At 42.1% G+C, this 12,460-nt stretch overlaps 2 protein-coding genes across 3 annotated transcripts; both read left to right on the forward strand.

Annotated features, from left to right (window-relative positions):
* Positions 1–245: 245 nt before the first annotated feature.
* LOC121554250 (B-cell receptor CD22-like) lies at positions 246–2,289 on the forward strand. Its single transcript, XM_045211817.1, has 7 exons — positions 246–255; positions 342–599; positions 680–943; positions 1,093–1,183; positions 1,317–1,371; positions 1,503–1,738; positions 2,122–2,289. Exons 1-7 carry the CDS (start codon positions 246–248, stop codon positions 2,216–2,218), a joined length of 1,011 nt encoding a protein of 336 aa, XP_045067752.1. The 3' UTR covers positions 2,219–2,289.
* Positions 2,290–5,149: 2,860 nt separating this feature from the next.
* Positions 5,150–12,158, forward strand: LOC121554609 (zinc finger protein 3). 2 transcript variants are annotated; one of them, XM_041868251.1, is made up of 9 exons: positions 5,150–5,244; positions 5,386–5,443; positions 5,888–6,090; positions 6,387–6,488; positions 6,598–6,693; positions 6,835–6,945; positions 7,158–7,278; positions 9,764–10,081; positions 10,376–12,158. In XM_041868251.1, the coding sequence occupies exons 2-9, from the start codon at positions 5,407–5,409 to the stop codon at positions 11,377–11,379; spliced, it is 1,992 nt and encodes a 663-aa protein (XP_041724185.1). In that variant the 5' UTR covers positions 5,150–5,244; positions 5,386–5,406; the 3' UTR covers positions 11,380–12,158. The 2 variants fall into 2 exon arrangements, with proteins under 2 accessions (XP_041724185.1, XP_041724186.1); XM_041868252.1 differs by lacking the exon at positions 5,386–5,443.
* Positions 12,159–12,460: the final 302 nt, after the last annotated feature.

The raw sequence follows: 12,460 nt of genomic DNA on the forward strand, positions 1-12,460 counted from the left end.
TGGGGATAGAGTGAATGTCTGCACCCTGAGAATCACAGACCTGAGAGAGAGCGACTCAGCTGAGTACTGGTTCACATTCAAGACTCAGATCATACAAGGTCATGTCTTTCAAAGTGTGAGAAGTGAGAGATATTCTGGCCATTCTGGAGTCAGGCTGTCTGTCACAGGTACACTAGTTTGTAATGCTTTATCAGTCACATTCAAGTCTTTGGAAATATATCTTAATTTCACCTCATACATTAGGAATGAACGTCTGTATGTAATATGGATGTTTTGGGTCATTTGATTACAATGGTTGTCGGCTAAGTTGATAAGGTTATAATGTTTGTTTTTAATCCCAGGCCTGAAGGCAAATGTTCAAACTACAGTGACAGAGGGACAGAGTGTGACACTGACCTGTAGCACCACCTGTACTCTGACTGACAACCCCAACCCCATCTACATCTGGTACAAGAACGGACAACGTCTCACCAACCCGAAGACCAAAAATAACTACCTGTACCTAGATCCAGTCAGCAGTGAGGATACAGGCAGATACTCCTGTGCTGTAAACGGCCATGAGGATCGCCACTCTCCTGAAGAGACTCTCACTGTCACATGTAAGTATTTATAACTTCATTCTGGTATTATACTTTGTGTACACTGTGTGTACTCACTTTTCTGTCATTCCCAACAATAGATGGCCCAAAGAGAGTGTCAGTATCAGTCAGTCCCTCTGGTAAAATAGTGGGGGGCAGTTCAGTGACTCTGACCTGCAGCAGTGATGCAAACCCACCTGTGGACAAATACACCTGGTACAAGAAGAACGTAACCTCACCAAAATCATCAGGACAGAGTTACAGCATCACTAACATCAGCTCTGAGGACAGTGGACAATACTACTGTGAGGCTGAGAATAGAATCGGAGCCCAGAAATCTACAACTCGATTGATTACAGTCTCAGGTAAAATGTGGTTTTTATATTTAAAACATGTATCTGAAGTTGGAGCCCAGAAATCTACACCTCAATTGATCATTGTAGCCGGTAAGATGTATCTATTTTATTTCAAGCTACACTATACGATAACATTCATATCATTCTTTATGCTTTAGGGAAGCAAGCTTCTGTGAAGAATGCATCTGTAGGAATCATAGTTGTTGTTCTGATTCTCATACTCTGTCTCTCTGGCTTCATGTGGTTCAGGTGAGTATCTTTCTAAGACTGATATTTCACTTTTTCATTTTGATTTGTTACTAACTTGATTGTTATTCAATGATTGATTCATCCATTAGTTTGTTAATACATAATTAAATTCATTTATTCATGTAAAAAACAGGAAGAAGGCCTCCAAATCCACCTCTGACACAAGGGACACAGCAGGGAATGGACAGGTGAGTTGACTTGAGATCAAATAGTGTTTGTTTTCTTTCAGATAATGTGTTTGATTAATCTTGCCTGGCACAACGAAACCAATGAATAGTCCCCAGGTCTGCTTATATTCTCTGTCTTCTCTCCCCATCAGGTAAACTCAAGCCTTGTTCATGACAATATCTCAGGGATGGCCATGACCCCTACCGCATCACAGACAGTGGCTACAGGTGTGCAGAATGACGTTCACTTCGCCAGTGCCGACCTCTCTCGCTCCAAAAATCAGGAAGTGCCTCTGTACCCCATTGTCCAACTGCCTCAACCGCAGAAGCAGGACGAGGATGTCCAGTATGCAGCTGTGAAATTCAACCACCCCATTGCTGCCATCCGGTGAGTAAATCCTGCCTTTAAAACATCACAGATAATCTCGAAACTGGAAGGTACTGTACTTTTGTTTGACTGTTAATAGTTCATACAACTCTTATATGTCCAACAGAACAGCTCTTGTTTGGTTTAAATGCTGTAACATTAAAATTAACGTACTGTCTGTAAATGTATTCTTTAAATCGTCAAATAATCTGAGGCCGGGATTCAATCCGATCCGAGTTTTAATGCACTTGACATTTAAAGGTAATTTCCAATTGAGACAACATGACCAGCATTTAACATGACTGTCCAGCGTGCTGCGCTTTGAATTTGATCTTGGCTTCAATCAATTAATCATGACAGAAAATGAGACCCCAGAAGTGATGATATGTTGCGTCTCTCATCAGACCTCCGGCACAAGCAGCTGAGGAGGACCTCTCTGTGGTCTATAGCACTGTCAACACAACCAGAACCAAGAAGACCACAACCAACAACAAGACCTGAACACAAGAAGACCTGAATACAACAACCCCAAAAGCAACAAGACCTGGGGCCATATCCACAAAGCGCCAGAGTAGAAGTGCTGATCTAGGATCAGTTCTGCCTTTTAGTGAATAAGATTATATGGACATATCCTAAACTCTTAGACATTTTTTTTCCAGAAAGGGTTATTCAGCTGTCCCGATAGGAAAACCCTTTTCGATTCCTGTTAGAAACCTTTTAGGTTCCATGTAGAACTGTCCATGTAGAACTACATGGAATCCAAAAGGTTTCTACATGGAACAAAAAAAGTTTATTTGGGTAAGGTTATTCTGAAAAACCCTTTAAGGTTCAAGAGTGTAGAGCAGAACATTTTGTGGATATGAGCCCTGAACACAAGGCGATCTTGGTTGCGTCCCAAATGCTATTCCCTCTAGTAAACTATGTAGGGTATATGGTGCCACTTGAGACGCACCCTGAACACAAGAAATTCAGAACCAACAAGACCTGAACGCAGGATGACCTGAAAACAAGAAGACCTGAACGCAACAAACCCAGAACCCACAAGAACTGAACACAAGACGACTTTGACTGGGATTCAATCAAAGGCGCATTGTCGACAAGTGGACTTTTAAAGGTAATTTGCACTTAAGCCAACATCCGCAGCATTTACTGCAAATGCAATCTCTGAAAGCTTCAGGAAAATTGCCTTTATGGTAACTGTCCAGTGAAAATCAAATTTTTAAAACCTCCTATTCTATTTGCTCATACCCAAATAATGTTGTTGACTCATCCTTTACTTTTAGTTGTGGCCATAAATTAGCGAAAAACCACTCAGTAAAACCCTATCCCAAACTTGGTTTTGAAACAAACCGTTAAAAAAATATATTGAAATTAGCTTGAAAGATGACATCATCCTCCTTGGTAGAAACAGGCCTGTCTGTGATTGGTTGAATGTCAAGCAGCTTTTTCATTTTTTTCTAAATTCACCGGCGGGGAAGAGGAGGGGAGACACAGGCTCAGAGTGCACACAAGCTAGCAAAAGCCAAGCAATCCACAGCTGGTGTTAGCAAAAAGGACAAAGCCTATACATCAACTATCTCGCCAGTCACTTCTATTTCAAATTAAGTGGTTTGTAAAAGTTGGCCTGCTGGCTGTTTAGAAGCAGTTGCTAGCATTCCCACCCCCCATTCCCACCCTTTGTTGTATTGGGCCTAAATGTAGTCCAAATGACATTTAAGAGAAAGGTAGATATCGTTACCTTGATGCCTTATGAAAAGTTGAGTCACAGAGCAAAATACAATAGGTTTCAACCAGTTTCAACACCGGACAGTTACTGCAAGTCGCAAAGAAAACAGGAGCTGCCTCCACTGTTCCAGCACCATTTCAACTACAACATCACCAAATCACCTATGCTTGGTCTAATACACTGACAACTAAAAGATCCCCAAAACTATTTAGTCCAATCAACGTAAGCTAAATATCATGTGGCTGTCCATGGTACTGATTTTGTGTACGTGTACGTGTTTCTGTGTGTGTGTGTGTGTGTGTGTGTGTGTGTGTGTGGAAAGAACATGTTGACTCACCCTACTTGTAGAGAAACGCCAATGCCATCCTCCTCTCTTTCATGTTGCCGAAAAGGTCTATGACTCTGTCATAAAGTACACGCTTTTAGTTTTTGTTGTCCTAGGCTACCTGGCTAAAATGCTTGCTCGCTAGCCTAACTTCCTTTCATGGGCAACGATGAGCCAGCTAGTTAACATTAGGCTACTACATCTAGCTACATATTGAACTTCCATCCTCTCAGGCCAGGGGCACAATATAGGAATTTATGGTTGGATCAGAATTGCCGTTATAATCATTGGCCAGTACAGAGAATGAAGTAAAACCACAAGTCCAAATTCCTATCTCCATCCATGGCTAATTTAGGAAAGGCCAATTTTAGATAGCTAGCTAGCCACCGGAGGACAACAACACAACGAGATGCAACAACTCACATTGTTTTCTGTCAATGACGTTTTACTTTTGATGTGATGTGATTTTTGTGAAGCCAACTCCAAATTGGCTTCCCTTGACAATTTTTTTTTGGTGCGCTAGGACCATTCACAAATGAGCTCACTCAGTTTAGCTCAACGTTGATTGGCTATTATTATTATTGCCCCCTTGTTTCCCTTACATTCAATGCTATGGGCGGCAATAATGTCATACTCTTTTTGACCAGACAACATCTGATAGATGGGCTACACATACAGAGACAGAGGGGCGCTGTTTCGCTCGCTCGCATGCTTTCTCGGGTGAGATACATTCAGCCTCTTGCGAATTATAGGAAAATTATGAAACAGAGAGAAAAAATATGATTTATTTTTGTGTGTATATAATTGTGATTCTTATAACTATTGCAATAGATTTTGATCAATAGCCATACAGTTTCAGTTAATTAAATGTGTTGAAGTCACTTACCTTTTCTTCATCCATATTTGTGTTGAAACGCTAATGCGACTTTCTGTGGTTGGATGTAAATAGATTATGATGAATGGTAGGAAACCAAACTCGTCCTGGACATATTAACACGTTATGTATGTTGTACATGGCATCATAGACGTGTGTGATCTTTTGATGAGGCCCCAAAAATGCTACCTATTCTATATCGCCCCCTCAATAATACAGTTGTGCCCTAAGCATCTATCTACACGAATGGTTTGCTGGTGTTAAAAAATAACATGAATGGCAAACAAATATCCACATGACCTAACTTCACACGATAAAAGCAAGGCAAGAAGCTAAAGTGAGGAAGTCACGATAACCTATAGAGACGTACCCCCGTTTTTCCTTTGATAGGTTTCTGCCTCCCTCCAGTGGTTTACTTTACATGATACACCTTGTTGGGGTCACTGGCGCAACATGCAAATGAAAGGCTCTGCTGCATACCACGTGACTCACATAATGCGGAAGAAATTGAGCTTGTTGAAGAAAAGCTGCAGAGACTCGTTTCAAAATATTTCTGGGGGCAGAAAAAAAGAGTACTTAGCTAGTTAAACGATTATGACAAGGTGAGCATAGTAGTTCAGAAAATAGTAAAACCCTGTCTTAGGGAGAAATATTGTTTACTAGCCAGGCCAGCTGTTGATGATGTTTTGTTGGCAATGCATAGCTAGCTAACATTTTAAACCACGTTTTGCCGCACCTGCTAGCTAATTGGAAAGTTTCCCCAAATGAATGGGGAAATGGACCCTACATCAACATTTTCAGGTTTGTTGAATTGTTATGTTAATGGTATTCATTGTCTAACGTCGACAAGCCTGACCCTACCACTTTGGTAAGCAAACGGCTGGGGAAATAGAAATAGCTAGCTAAAGAGCTAATGGGTGCAAGGACTGGCAGTCCATGGCTGCGTTTAGACATGCAGTCCAATTCCATGGCTGCGTTTAGACAGGCAGCCCAATTCTGATCTTTTTTCATTAATTGGTGTTTTGACCAATCAGATGAGCTCTGAAAAATGTTTAATGTGAAAAGATCTGATGTGATTGGTCATAAGATCAGAATTAGGCTTCCTGTCTGAACGCTGCCCATGAGACTTGACATTCACATTGTACTTTCAAACATATAGCCACATTTTTTACAAAGACACAAGTGCCACACGAAAACAATGGTGTGTACTAACATGAGCTGTCTAACTTCCTCCTCTGGTGAAAGAAATGCATCTCCCTCTATCCTCCCTGCGTCTCCTGGTGCCACCACTACGTCTGATGTCTGCATCCATGTGGCAAGTGGCTCAGCAGCGTAACGTGATGCAGTATGGGAAGCTGGAGGAGTTTGTGACTCTGGTGACAGAGATGGTTCCGGAGCTCCTGACGTTCAGGCAAAGGGTCCAACTCATCCTGGGACTGAGAGTGAGGGTGAGACAGGTGGAAGTGTTGAGGGTTAGGAATGGTGTACACTGTAGGGGGTCAGGAGAAAAATGTATAAAATGTCTACCACTAAAGTATAATGTGGGGTGAGATTCAGACCTTCGTTCATCCCAAGCCCCTGGATCTCACAGACAAGGGATGCTGACAGAAGATCGCTCTCATCACAATTTCCTCGACAACTTCTGTTCACTCATTATCAGTTACATATTTGACTCCTCAATTTGTTTCCTCAGTGTATAAATTGTTCAGGCAGCCGTTATTAATGCATACATCTTCTGTTTCAGCTGGTTCTTGAATTGTGTCGAGGTGTGGAGTCTAGCCCAGCTGACTACAAAACCATCCAGCCCCACCTGGACAGAATCCAGTCATGCACAACACGTGAAGGGGTAAGTAACCTGTAATATTTGTAACACACATCAGTCTGTTAATGGCAAGTCTGCTTTACTTTCTCATTGTAGATGGTTACAGTTGTTTTGTGTGTGATTACATATTCAGAGCAAAGACAAAGAAGTGGAGGCCTCAAAGGATAACTTTGTGGAGCTGGTCCAAACTCTGCTAGAAGACTCAGCGAAGAGGGAACACTTTTTTCAGGTGAGATATCTAACATCTAGATGTCATAAATCCCTCTTTCAAAGGACTAGTATGACCTCATGGCGAATATTGAATACGATAAAATGTCTACATATGCCTTGACTAAAACCACGACTCTCCCTTTCTATCTCTGTGCTGAAGGAGGTGTTCCCTGTGCAGTACAGCACTAGGTACGACACAGCGCTGCAGATACTGGTGTGGCAGTTCTTCGACAGACTAGAGGAGATGCTGCCAGTGCCCAGCTTTACACAGGTACCTACTCCATCCTATTAGATCATCTAAAACATGTTGACATTCATTTGTACACATGCTTGAAATGTAGGATAAAAAATATGAATAAATAAATGACCCCCTTCCGTGAATGAATAAACATCAGTAAGTGTCAAAGGGGTAGGGTCTAGGGGTCATGTGGGATTGGACTGTGCTTTTCTCTGTTCTGCAGACATGCTTATTCTCTCCCTCAGACAGCATCCATTCTCAAACTGACCCCTGCTGACCTGGAGGAGTGTCAGCATTCTGTCTCTGACCCTGAGCATCTGAAGACACTGCTGCAGCATCATAGAAATCTGGGGCACCTAAAAAAAGGTTAGGATCCCTCAGGTGATCTATTTGACCTTGTGTTAACCTCTGGGTTAAATGCCTGTGGGGGATTCTCCTGAAAGAGAATTTGGAGTTATTTGGATTCTCTCTCTGGCTAGGTTTCCATCCAATTGGCAACAGATTTTCATGCGAATATTCAAAAATCCGCTTAAAGAAAAAGTGCGCATTTTCCCACCAGTGGTGTGTTTCCACCAAATGGAGTTAATGCGGATACAAATCAGTGCGTGATGATGTAGTGCACACACACTGTACTTTTTTGCTTAAGTTTTCATATACCGAATAAAAATCTAAAGTTCAATGTGTTTCCATCGCATTTTCAACTTCACTGATAGTTGTCACAAAAGTGCTAGCCAACAGCTCACAGATACAGTGCAGGTAGGCTAGTTTACATGAGAATATTATGCATAAGAGAGAGGAGTATTTGTCTAACGGCAGTCGAGCATCGACCATCATGTCACCACAATAAGACCCTCAATATTTATTGGAAAGGAGCATCAAGCTCATCACCGTGCACTTTCACCACCCTGTGAAGTTCATCATTTATTTCATCTGTATCTTAATAAGCTGCATGGTTTCCCGAGTTGTAGTGGGAAGACAACACACCATATCATCACGTGGCCAAGTTTACTTCGATATGGTGGTTACTATATCAATATTTGCGCATGAAGGCGTTTCCACCTCCATTTCTCCTATAATACATTTTCGTGCACCAAAGAATCCCACAATGTCAAACTAACAAATTATCTGTTTGCATTTATTTAAAAAAAAAAAAGAGCTGTCCTGATTTTATTTTATTTTATATATACAGTGGGGGAAAAACGTATTTAGTCAGCCACCAATTGTGCAAGTTCTCCCACTTAAAAAGATGAGAGGCCTGTAATTTTCATCATAGGTACACGTCAACTATGACAGACAAATTGAGAAAACATTTTCCAGAAAATCACATTGTAGGATTTTTAATTTATTTATTTGCAAATTATGGTGGAAAATAAGTATTTGGTCACCTACAAACAAGCAAGATTTCTGGCTCTCACAGACCTGTAACTTCTTCTTTAAGAGGCTCCTCTGTCCTCCACTCGTTACCTGTATTAATGGCACCTGTTTGAACTTGTTATCAGTATAAAAGACACCTGTCCACAACCTCAAACAGTCACACTCCAAACTCCACTATGGCCAAGACCAAAGAGCTGTCAAAGGACACCAGAAACAAAATTGTAGACCTGCACCAGGCTGGGAAGACTGAATCTGCAATAGGTAAGCAGCTTGGTTTGAAGAAATCAACTGTGGGAGCAATTATTAGGAAATGGAAGACATACAAGACCACTGATAATCTCCCTCGATCTGGGGCTCCACGCAAGATCTCACCCCGTGGGGTCAAAATGATCACAAGAACGGTGAGAAAAAATCCCAGAACCACACAGGGGGACCTAGTGAATGACCTGCAGAGAGCTGGGACCAAAGTAACAAAGCCTACCATCAGTAACACACTACGCCGCCAGGGACTCAAATCCTGCAGTGCCAGACGTGTCCCCCTGTTTAAGCCAGTACATGTCCAGGCCCGTCTGAAGTTTGCTAGAGTGCATTTGGATGATCCAGAAGAGGATTGGGAGAATGTCATATGGTCAGATGAAACCAAAATAGAACTTTTTGGTAACAACTCAACTCGTCGTGTTTGGAGGACAAAGAATGCTGAGTTGCATCCAAAGAACACCATACCTACTGTGAAGCATGGGGGTGGAAACATCATGCTTTGGGGCTGTTTTTCTGCAAAGGGACCAGGACGACTGATCTGTGTAAAGGAAAGAATGAATGGGGCCATGTATCGTGAGATTTTGAGTGAAAACCTCCTTCCATCAGCAAGGGCATTGAAGATGAAACGTGGCTGGGTCTTTCAGCATGACAATGATCCCAAACACACCGCCCGGGCAACAAAGGAGTGGCTTCGTAAGAAGCATTTCAAGGTCCTGGAGTGGCCTAGCCAGTCTCCAGATCTCAACCCCATAGAAAATCTTTGGCGGGAGTTGAAAGTCTGTGTTGCCCAGCGACAGCCCCAAAACATCACTGCTCTAGAGGAGATCTGCATGGAGGAATGGGCCAAAATACCAGCAACAGTGTGTGAAAACCTTGTGAAGACTTACAGAAAACGTTTGACCTGAGTCATTGCCAACAAAGGGTATATAACAAAGTATTGAGAAACTTTTGTTATTGACCAAATACTTATTTTCCACCATAATTTGCAAATAAATTCATTAAAAATCCTACAATGTGATTTTTCTGGGGGTTTTTTTCCTCATTTTGTCTGTCATAGTTGACGTGTACCTATGATGAAAATTACAGGCCTCTCTCATCTTTTTAAGTGGGAGAACTTGCACAATTGGTGGCTGACTAAATACTTTTTTTCCCCCACTGTATATACGGTATGACTTTACTTGCATAAAAACTGTGGATGTAAACGTGGTTTCTCTTCCAGATTTTTTGTTCTATGACTCTGATACCATCCTGTCCACGTTGTCCCTCCTCGCTCCCTCACTGAAGTCTGAACAGACCAAAAGAGGCAGAGAAAAAGGCACGGTGAAGAACGAGAGCGATGTGAGGAGAAACGGAGAGAAGGAAAAGCCTGAAGGGCTGAAAGAACAGGAGAGTGGCAAGGAGAGACAGCAAGAAGTCAGTGGGGAGGACGAAGACGCCAATGAGGAAAGTGATGAGGGCACTGAAAGACTGGAAGAGGCTGGGGAATCCTCTGGGAACTCAGGGCAGCAGAAACAGCCATCATTAGTGGCCATCAATGGTAAGGAAATTCAGGGTGGAATACATTGCATACATCCATACACTGGCGAACTGAGTTGGTGAAGTTTGATTACTTTTTCCAGTAGCAGAGTGGGGTCGGTAGTCAAACTTTTTTATTTTAAAGTAACAACATTTCTTACTCCACTAGTTTATAACGATTTAGTACACAGATTCTATAATTGCTGAACAAATTTCTGCATGGATAATAAAAAAACATCAGCTACTGACAACAATCTGCAATGGAACTTTGAACTCAGCAGCCCTTATTTCACACTCCTGTGTTTTCTACCTGCAGGACAAGCTAAAGCCAAGCCCCCACAGTCCCAGGGCTTCTCCTGCTCACAGTGCCAGTTCTCCAACAGGAGATGGCTCACCCTCCAGGAGCACATCAAGAAGAAACATCCAAAGGAGATCCTGGGCTCTGGAGAAGCTGGATCTGAGAACAACGCCCTGCCTGTCAGTGAGAGAGAAATCTCCTCAGCCAAGAAGACCAGGAAGAACCGGTACATCTGCTCCCAGTGTGGGAAGGGTCACAAATGTTCATATGAACTGAGACGACACGAAACGGTTCACTCTGAGGCGAAGCCCTTCCATTGTGATCAGTGTGAGAAGAGATACAAAACGAAGGTGGCTCTAAAACAGCACCATCGAGTTCACACTGGAGAAAGGCCATATGTTTGCTCACATTGTGGCAGAGGCTTTAGGTCTGCAGGAACTTTACAATCCCATGTACGCACTCACACTGGGGAGCGACCTTTTGTCTGTTCTATTTGTGGGAAGGGATTTATTCAACATCAAATACTGATCGGTCACCTCCGCTGGCACAGAGGGGAAAAACCGTTCTTATGTACCGTTTGTGGAAAGAATTTTAGTACCTCAGGTGCCTTGTTGGTACACTCACGAACACACACGGATGAACGCCCAAAAAGCTGTGAGCATTGCGGGAAGAGGTTTAGAAGATGTTACGATCTCACCATACATCGGCGGATCCACACTGGTGAGCGGCCGTTCTCCTGCACACAGTGCAACAAATGCTTTACCTCCCACAGCGACCTTAGCAGACACATGCGAATCCATACAGGAGAGAAACCTTACCAGTGTAAAATGTGCGATAAGAGATTCACTGAAAGCGGCAACCTGAAAGTACACCAGCGGGTTCATCGGGGAACAGCCACAAATGTACGGGTTTCAGTGTGTAATATCAGTACGGCCCACCACAAATCACCAAGTGCGGCAAGAAGGAAAGAAAGAAAGAAAGACAATGTTCCACCTCTCCTCGTTGGACATGAGTTGCAGTAACCACAGTCTATCCATGTTCTAAGAACACGCATTATATTGGAACAACGTTATGATTCCCGGGCCATTATAATGATATTTTTTATTTTATAATAAGTTTACTTACGTCGTAATAACTTCTTTCTCATAGTAGCAAGATAATTGGCTATTTTGTGATAGCGAGGCATTTAATGAAAGCGTAATATGATTTCTTATAATAATGAGGTAATTGGTTACTTTGTTTCTCTAGGTGGTAGCTTTTCAACACCGTATATTAGGTAATCACACAAACATATTCACTGTATCCTGCCCACTCAGTCACTGAAATGAAAGCTAGTCAGTCAGGGTCAAACATTTCATTGATACAGGAGTACTGTTTTTGTGGAATTAGACTGCAAGGTAATATTACATTTGCAGTGCGGCCCTCTGGACCTCAGCGAAGAGAGAATGTGGCCCCTGAAGAAAATGAGTTTGATACACCTGGTCTTGAGGGACATTGAGCTCTGTACAGCACTATTTTGGTGAAGATGGTGACGCTCGGTAGATCTATAGTTTGTGACTATGGTGACTTGGTTAAACCAGTGGTTCCCAACCGGCACACTGATTTGTCTTTAGGAGTTCTCAGGTGTGCCGCGATACTTTTCCTAATCTTGATATTATAATTTTTTGAACACTCACCTATAAACGTGACCTGTAGAATGCACATGGAATTTTGACTTGGGAGCACTAGTGCTGGTCAGATAATACACTACCAGTCAAAAGTTTGGACACACCTACTCATTCAAGGGTTTTTCTTTATTTGTACTATTTGTTACATTGTAGAATAATAGTGAAGACATCACAACTATGAAATAACACATATGGAATCATGTAGTAACCAAAAAAGTGTTAAACAAATCAAAATATATTTTATATTTGAGATTCTTCAAATAGCCACCCTTTGCCTTGATGACAGCTTTGCACACTCTTGGCATTCTCTCAACCAGCTTCATGAGGTAGTCGCTTGGAATGCATTTCAATTAACAGCTGTGCCTTCTTAAAAGTTAATTTGTGGAATTTATTTCCTTAATGCGTTTGAGCCAATCAGTTGTGTTGTGACAAGGTA

This window comes from Coregonus clupeaformis, chromosome 39 (assembly GCF_020615455.1).
Source record: "Coregonus clupeaformis isolate EN_2021a chromosome 39, ASM2061545v1, whole genome shotgun sequence".
Classification (NCBI taxonomy): domain Eukaryota; kingdom Metazoa; phylum Chordata; class Actinopteri; order Salmoniformes; family Salmonidae; genus Coregonus; species Coregonus clupeaformis.